This window comes from Leucoraja erinacea, chromosome 9 (genome assembly GCF_028641065.1).
Source record: "Leucoraja erinacea ecotype New England chromosome 9, Leri_hhj_1, whole genome shotgun sequence".
NCBI lineage: Eukaryota > Metazoa > Chordata > Chondrichthyes > Rajiformes > Rajidae > Leucoraja > Leucoraja erinaceus.
In genome coordinates this window covers 48,091,095-48,100,226 of record NC_073385.1, presented here as the reverse complement: position 1 = coordinate 48,100,226, position 9,132 = coordinate 48,091,095, and the positions used below count along the sequence as shown (strand labels likewise).

Here is a 9,132-nt window from a genome sequence, read left to right as displayed (position 1 = left end):
TGCAACAGATAATTTTAATTACTTTATTTCCTAATGATAACACTTTTGAAAATACCTAACCCTCATTTTGCATGTAGATTTGAATCTCAAGCACAAAAATACAGTGGTCATTACAGTGTTGCAGTGACTTGCAGCTGCAGTAGTGATGTATTGAAGCAGTTAATGAATTGTCAACATTTCACGAGTTTAGATTTTGACAGAATAGCTGATTTAGCAAACTAATCCAAAATCTTGGTAAACATTCTTAAGCAGACTGCACATATCTGCAACATATAGCCATTGCAGGTTACACTGAATAGGTTGTTGTTTAGATGGTCTAAAAGAAATGAGTCAACTTAATTGAGATCAATTTTCTTACAATAGGTCTCAAAGTTGCTACAGAAATGAAGAATAAACCTTCAGTTTGCTTTATTCTTGGGTTTCTTCCATTTCCATCTATTGAGAATTCAGTCCCACTGAATTTCCAAAAGTTTGCAGCTGACATCCCACAACTGCTTGGCTGTTTCATCATTTTTACCTTGTGGAGCCACAAATGCTGGTTGGCAGTCGCTGTACAGAAAATCAATGGTGGAAATGGAGACAGTAAGATGCAGAGCTCTTTTCTTGTTATTCATTTCCTTACCAACATTGGCAACTGACCCAAAATCTTGCTAACCATTCCTGAAAAGGGTAACGTTATTTTTCAAACTTGTCCTCTCGCTTACCTTTGTCTCTGGTACGTTGCTAAATGTATAGATGCTGTTTATAGCTATTAATCGCTATCAGCAATCAGCACCACATAAGATGAGTATCTGTCCTACTTTGACAAAAGGAAGCAACTGACAGAAAGGCTTTTTCTTGTAAATGAGGAAAACGTGTTTTTCTTTCAACTCTCTATGATGGAATTTCTTACTTCCTGGGATAAATATTTTCAAATTGTACTCGGAGAAGACTTATTTTGTTTACCATTGTGTAGAGCATATCTCAAATACCCTAAACCAAGCAATACCTCAATTTTGACAAAATTGTCATTTGCTTCATTTTGTCAACTTAGGGCAGTATTGTATCTGTCTGCTTTTTCTCCCATCCTTCCCCTGCATTTCACTGAAAATCAACATTTTTAAATCTGATTTTCCACATTCCTATTTCTCTAGTTAATACAATCATAGTCATATAGCAAAGATCTAGGCCTTTCAGCTCAACTTGATATGCAACCAGGATGCTCCATCTAAGCTTGTCCCATTTGCCCATTTTGGCTCATTCGTCTCTGTCTGGGTTGATTCTCATTTCTTTACAAAAGCTAGGCCACAGCCTTCCCATTTTCACAAATTCTACTCACTTTTATTCCTGTGGAGGTCATAAACATATTCCCGTCGCATTTCCACCTATATTCCCAAAGTTATTGATTATTGAAATTTTAAACACATCTCAGACTCAACTGTTTTGCCAAAAAAAAGAATTACATCACAATGTACTCCGGCTCTTCGGGGGGGGGGGAACCACGCTGGAATTTTTGGGAAACCAATACTCCCTTTGCTTGACGCAGTCCTCTGGTCCTCGGGTCCATGCCCGCCTACAGTCTCACTTGGGTCTGGGCCTACGCTGGAGTGAGGGCAGAGCCAGGTGCTTGGGTTGGGGCCATGACCAAGAAAGAAACCGACCAAGAACCAGCCAGGGCTGGGTCAAGTACAAGAACCAGGACAAGTTCCAGGCCCTGGCGCTGCTCTACTACCTGGGTAGGTGCTGCGGCAGGAAATGGGAGGAGGATGAGAGAAATGAGGAGGGAGATGATGTGGGGTCACTACCCCCCCTCCATCTCTGCCCCTCTCCCTCTCTACCCGCCTCCTTCTCTACCCTCCCTCTCTACCTTCCTCCCCCTCCCCTCCCCCCTCTCTACCCTCTCCCTCTCTACCCTCTCCCCCCGTCGCTCTCCCTCTCTACCCTCTCCCTCTTCCTCTCTACCCCCTCCCCCCGTCTCTCTCCCCTACCCCCTCCCCCTCTACCCCCTACCCCCTCTCTCTCTCCCTCCCCTCCCTCTCTACCCCCCCTCCCTCTCTAACACTACCCCCTCCTTCACTCCTGCCCGAAAACTCACCGAATTCGGGAAAAAAAACCTGCAAGGCAGAACGGGACACTGGGAGGGAGGGGTACTCCAGTGCTCGTGCGACGGCTGCCGACGCCCGACACCTGGTGGCGAGGGTGGCGCCGTGGGCCTTGGCTGGAGCTGAGCCAGGTGCTCGAGCTGGAGTGAGAGCCGAGCCCTGGGCTTGGGACGGTGCCATGACAGGGGCCAATAAAGGAGCCGCCGCTGGAACGAAGCTTGGGTCCAGGCTCAGGGACGGTGAAGTCGGAACTGCACTGGAGCCCAGGCGGCGGCTGAGCTGACAGCCAGGGGCTGCTGCTGGACCCAAGGATAAACCTAGGTCTACAGCCAGGGCTTGGTCGAGTAGGAGAATCAGGCCGAGTTCCAGGCCCTGGCGCTGCTCTACGACTTGGGTTGGTCCTGGAGCATGGAATGAGAGTGAGGGGAGGAGGATGAGGGAGATGGGGTTGGGTCTCTACCCCCACCGTCACTACCCCCACCCTCACTGCCCCTCTCCCTCTCTCTCTACCCCCCTCCCCCTCCCTCTCTACCCCCCCTTCCTCTCTAGGGAGTGGTGAGCATTGGGACCTATGGGTCCGTGGTGGAATATTGTGTTCAGGGACTAGCCCTCCCCTGTGATGCTGAGGGTGCCCTGAGGGTGCCCCCCCCCCCCCCCCCCCCCCCCCCATTGGGGGACGGGACCCAACGGATCCCACGATCTAGTATTCCTCCAAATCTTTCCTATCCATGTAACTATTCAAGTCAGACTGCAATGGCCAATTGTATCATTGCTGAATTAATTGAAACATGAAGCAGACATATGGGACTAGCATGGATGGGCATCCTCGTCAGCATAGGCGAGTTGGGCCTAAGGGCCTGTTTTTGATCTGTATGACACTCTGGAGTTTTGTGTACTTGTTCTCATTTTCCCACATAGAGGTTTATTAAATTAAAATGACAAAAACATGTAAGTTACAAACCTGAAATGTTTACCAGAAACCTCTTCCAGTTCTTCAGCAACTGCACAGTATATGCTGGACTGTGCGCCCTGTTTTGGTGTTTTGATGAGGAAAGTGAGAATCTTCCATGCCAGAGCCATGACCCAGGAGTGTCTGGTTAGTTCTGATTTCACGCAGCCTGGATGCACAGAGTTCACTGTGACTTTGGTGTCTGCATTAAGCAAAACATGAGTATTACACCAGTTTATAAGCCGACATCTCAATCAAACCTAGAGCCTTCACACTGCCTTACACTGCATGCATCACAGCAACCCACTTGCCTTCGCTAACTGAATAATTGAGAAATTGACCGTTTTCCTAATTGGCGCAGGTAGCTTGTCAGTTAATGTTTGGGAATCCTATGTGTATTTACCAGCATTTTGTGATGAGGAACTGGGATATATCTGTTTGTATGTCTCCACTTTGGATCACAGCTTTAAAGCCACTAAGCTTCTTACCACCAGCAAAGTAAAGACTGTTGCAATGCTTGTACACTGGGACTCTATTAATCAGTATTAATGGATTATCTATTAGCATCTGTTAGATGAAAGATGCAGGGACATCAGATTCATAGCGTAAAGGCAAACTGAACCCTAATTTGCTGTACCTTTTTGAAATAAACCAATCACTAGGGACAGGCAATTTCTGTAACTATTTTAGTGATATTTTGGAGATAATATTTGCAGCATACCTTTCAGACGCTTGGCCAATTCCCGAGTGAACAGTACGTTTGCTAGTTTGCTCTGGCAGTAAGCAGAACTCCCGTCATAACTCTTCTCACTCTGCAGATCATTAAAATTGATTCGGCCAAAGTTGTGAGCCAAGGACGATATATTAACAATGCGAGCGGGTGCTGATCTTTTAATGAGATTGATAAGCAGGAAGGTCAACAAGAAATGTCCTAAAGAAATGCAAATAATACAACATCATCATTGATTTTAGATTCTGCAGCTAGCATAATCAGAGAGCCACACCGCCCTGGTCACATATTCATTTCACCCCTGCCATTGGGAAGAAGGTACTGGAGCCTGAAAACTAAAGTCCAGGTTCAGGAACAGCTTCTTCCCTCCAGCCATTCAATTATAAATTCATCATTCTTACTAAGTGGTGCAATACTTGGATCAGTATATTAACAGTAATTAAATTTAGAGGATTTTTATGCCCAGAAGTTTAAAAAAGACATACTCAGCAAGCACCTTATTACAACAAAAAAAAAAGCAAAGCCCTGGAGTAACTCAGTGGGTCAGACAGCATTGCTGAAGAGCATAGATAGGTAACGTTTCGGGTCGGGACCTTTCTCCTGGGTTCCCACCTGAAGTGTCACCTATTCATGTTCTCCAGGGATACTGCTTGACTTGTTGAATTACTGAAGTTACTTCAGCACTTTGTGTCTTTTTGTGAACCAGCATCTGTAGTTTCTTGTTTCTACAAGCACCTAATTACTCATGGTCTTGGAAGCAGTTCACAACAATACATGTAATTGGTGGTGTAATTGTTATTACTTTCAAGCCAAATGTGTACAGAATGGGCTGAAGGACCAATGTGCTAAACAACACTCATCTGCTTTTTCTTTTTGGTGGTTCCAAATAGAGAAACATTAGTCTGTTCTATGAACACTAGTCGGTGACTTATGCATCATGAAAGGGGCTTCATTTAGCAACTCATTCAGAAGACTTCATCCATAAGGATGAAGCCTATCCATGAAGTACCCGGCTGGATTAGTCAGTTGAAATTTAACTTTGTGGACTTCAATGGAAAAGAAGACTGAATGAGTTGGAGAACTATTTGTATTCTTGCTGGAATTGAATTTCACACTTGGGTATTTGTGTCCTCTTGTTAGATTGCAGATAAGATTATTTCACCTTGGAATTCTTTAAAGGGGTCAGGACAACAAGTATTTGGGTTTTACACAATCAAATTTTTAAATCTATGATTTTTGTTTTTTTTAACAACAAGATTTGTAATGGGTCAAACAGAAATACAAAGGTTCATCTTCATATCTATTTTGATTAAATACAACTGTAAAGTTAATTAAAGTAATAAAGTATTTATGTATAGTAATTTATAAGTATGAAGAGAATAGTAAATCTGAATAGCAGAATAGTAATTTGGATAAAGTTAAACAATTATATCAGGAAGGGTCAAAGAGTTTAGTAACAGTAAAAGGCATAATAAGATGAAAAATAGGTAACATTTAAAATACTACACCAAAAATCAAAACACAATCGGAACAAAAAGAATTTACGGACCAAAGAGACATTTAAGGATTTGATCATGTAGCAATTACTTTTATTTTCGGGCATGATAACCAAAGTCGGGAAATAAATATTCTAGAATACTTTATTTTTTGACAAGAGAGAACAGAATGTTAAAAGTAGGGTTTCATTAACAATGAAATAATAAAAGGATGGAAGGATATTGAAATTTACAACAGGATCTAAATCGGTTCTGCAGATTGGCCAAGGAATGGAAAATGGAATTTAACACTGATAAGTGTGAGGTAATGCACTTTGGCACGTCAGACTGTGTTTTGCCTGAAAATGGTAGAGGCCTGCACAGTATTGTAGAGCAGAGAGAGCTGGGAGTTCAAGTGCATGATTCCATGAAAATGGCAGGTCGGGTGGACAGTGGACAAGAGACATTTGGCACACTTGCCTTCCTTAGTGAAGAACAGAAGTGGGATATCATGATGGAGCTGGACAAGTTATAGGTAAGACCACACTTGGAGCACTGTGTGCGATTCTGGTCACCCAGCTATATGAATGATGTTATTAAGTTCGAAAGGGAACAGAAAAGATTCACCAGGATGTTACCCGGATGTGTGGGCTTGAGTTACATGCAAAGGCTGGATAGGTTGGGATATATTTTCTTTGAAGCGCAGAAGGCTGAGGGGTAACCTTATTGAAATGTACAAAATCATGAGGGGCATGGATAAAGTGAATGCTTACGCTCTTTTTCCCAGGGTAGAGTTTTCAAAAACTTGAGGGCATTGGATTAAGGTGAGAGGAGAGAGATTTAAGAGGAACCTCAGAGACAACTTTTTTACTCAGAAGGTAGTCTGTAACTGGAATGAGCTGCCAGAGGAAGCAATAAATGCAAATGCTATTCTGACTTTCAAAAGATATTAGACCAGATATATGGATAGGAGGGAGTTTAGAGGGATATGGGCAAGTTGCGAGCTAATGGGACGAGTGCAGAATGTCAACTTTTGGCATGGATAGGGTGCGCCAAAGGGCTGTAACAGTTCTCTGATTAAGAATCTCCCAAGACATATCTCAGTCAACTAATTGTTTTTGATACATTGCACTTTTGTGATACAGCTAAATCCATCAGCCAGTTTACCCATAACAAGATTACACAGAACTTGTTAACAACTTACCCAGGTGGTTTACACCAAATTGCATCTCAAACCCATCACTTGTCTTCGTGAAGGGGCACATCATCACTCCGGCATTGTTGATCAAAATGCTGATTACTTTTTCCTCTGTCATTAAATAGAATTGGGCAGTAGAAAATAAGTCACATAAACCAAAACAGAACAATGAAATTCTTACTTGCAGCAGCACAACAGGTTTGTGAACATAGTACACAATAGATAATAGTATTTAAAAAAAACATAGAAAATGAAGATCAATAAAAAAAAAATTATGCATATAAAAACAAAAAATAAATCCCTAGTGCAACACAAGCAGCTCATAGTTCAGAGTTTATTGGACGTTGGTAGTGTTCAATAGCCTGATGGTTGTTGGAAGAAGCTATTCCTGAACCTGGACATTATTATTTTTAGAATCCTACATCTTCTTGCTGATTTCTCTCTTTGAAATGCTGACAGATTATCAGGGTTTATGCCTTATTACCAAGGGTTAGTTAGGTTTTGGACACTTTTGCTCAGTTTTGCTTCTCTGCAATAAGAAATAAGACACTGACAAAAACAATCCTGGTAATGCTGCTGAGATGCTCTTTCATCTGCCATGGTTATGGGCTCAGAATTGTGTTCTAATCTTTAATTATTACAATTCTGTAATTCAAAGAGCGAAGTTCAAAATGAAAAAAATTACTTCCAAAGAGGATGCAAATCTTTGAGATGCTCCACTCCATAGAGCATTGGGTGATTTTTTTTTTTTTTAAATTCTGGACAGCAAGGAAGTTACGGAATATGGTAACTGGGTAGGAAAATGGAGTTGGCAGAGAAATTAATCTTAGAGACTAGGAAATAGTGAGGCAGAGTCAATGTGCATGTAGAAGGTGAACATGGTGGCTCTCTTGTACCTGGACATTCAGAGCCACCATTTCCAATCTTTTAACAGTCTTCATGTCCAGTGACATTAAGATTAGCAATAAAGGCATGAAATGTACACTTCACTTACATGCTGCGTTGCTTTAATGATAGCCTAGCACTCTTTAAATTAAGGCTGCATATCATGACAGGCAGGATGGAGAGGATTGGTTAACCTGTTATCAATCCACCTTGTTGACTTTAAACGCAGCAGGAGAGTGTGTTTTGTGGACTTTGGTGAAAAATTCCAACATGAATGTCTAATGGTACATTTATTTCGTGGAATATAACTCATAAGAGGCTGCAATTATAGACAATAGGTGCAGGAATAGGCCATTTGGCCCTTCGAGCTATTCAATGTGATCATGGCTGATCATCCCCAATCAGTACCCCGTTCCTGCCTTCTCCCCATACCCTCAATTGAACTGGGAATAACCTAAACAGTTCTATATATCAGCTAGCATTTACACAGTAGGTTGAAATGTGTTCCAGTTTTCACAAAGGTTCATCATTCCATGATAGATGTTTGCCTAAAATATATCACAATTAAATTTGGGTTTTCATGAGCTGAATCTATCACCCTTCCTGATGTGTAGGAAACAACTGCAGATGCTGATTTAAACCAAAGATTGACACAAAAAGCTGGAGTAACGAGTCAGACAACATCTCTGGAGAAAAGGAATAGGTGATGTTTTCGGGTTGAGACCCTTCTTCAGACCTTTCTGTATGTGATGCTTTGAAATACCAGTAGGTAGCAACTGAGACCAGCCAGTGTAGAGAATATAAAAAATAAATCATGCAACAAATTGATGACCTTCATGGGTCCTTCCATGAATTGATGGGTCCTTCTGCTTCATACTCCAAAACCAGCTTCTTCATCCAAGCTGGTTAGTATATTTATTGCATTCCTTTTTCATTAATCTTCATAAATACCAGGGCATTTATCTGTACAGCTTGTCGGCCAAAAGAGTGTCTCCTGAGTTCATTATTGGATGTATTAGTAACCATTTTATATTCACTCGTTCTGGTCTTGACTACGGCAGGCATCCTCTCTCCATGTGCTCTATTAAAGCCTTAAATCTGAATGAACTCTTCTGGGCCATACTCGCTCTTTTCCTTTCTGCAGAACAGAGCCCAGCATGTTCAGTCCCTTCTTATAGTTATAATCTCACTTCCAGCATAGTTCTTGTTAATTGTTTTTTGGCACTGCCTCCTATACTTCTATAACTATTTTTATAATAATGACCACACCCGTATTCAAAGTTGCATTCCTTGAATTTTTTGAGACGCTTGGCTTCTTCTTTCAGGATCTCAGGATATCCATTGTGTTTGGTTTATCAATTAATCCCCAACACTCTCTATTAACAGACGCATGTTTTAAAATCTTTTTCTTTATCTTGTTTTTAAAAATCTTGTTTTCAATAATTTGTCTACCTTGTTAGATTTGTTAGTAAATATTAAAATGTAGTAACTGTTCAATATTATTGTCATTAATTGGAACTTTATCTTCATGAATTAATCCCAATCTTGAGTGATATGTCAGCAGAATATTTCAACTTTTTACATTCCTTGATCAATTTAAATGGTCACAACTGGTTAGTATTAAATAAATAAAAATATTACTCGTAGGGATGAATTACCTTGAGTGAGATTTTCAGCAAACTGGTATATGGACTTGGTATTGGCTAAATCCAGTTCCCGAACAATGACGTGTTTATTTCCAGTGACTTCACGAATCTCTTGAGCTGCAGTTTCTCCCTTGGTCAAATCTCTGCAGGCCATGATTACTCGAGCAC

At 41.3% G+C, this 9,132-nt stretch overlaps 1 protein-coding gene across 1 annotated transcript; it reads right to left on the bottom strand.

Moving 5' to 3' along the window:
- On the bottom strand, positions 1-9,132 carry rdh12 (retinol dehydrogenase 12). Its single transcript, XM_055640750.1, has 5 exons — positions 8,977-9,132; positions 6,440-6,544; positions 3,752-3,961; positions 3,043-3,232; positions 1-549 (listed from the first exon to the last, which is right to left on the bottom strand). The coding sequence occupies exons 1-5, from the start codon at positions 9,116-9,118 to the stop codon at positions 447-449; spliced, it is 750 nt and encodes a 249-aa protein (XP_055496725.1). The 5' UTR covers positions 9,119-9,132; the 3' UTR covers positions 1-446.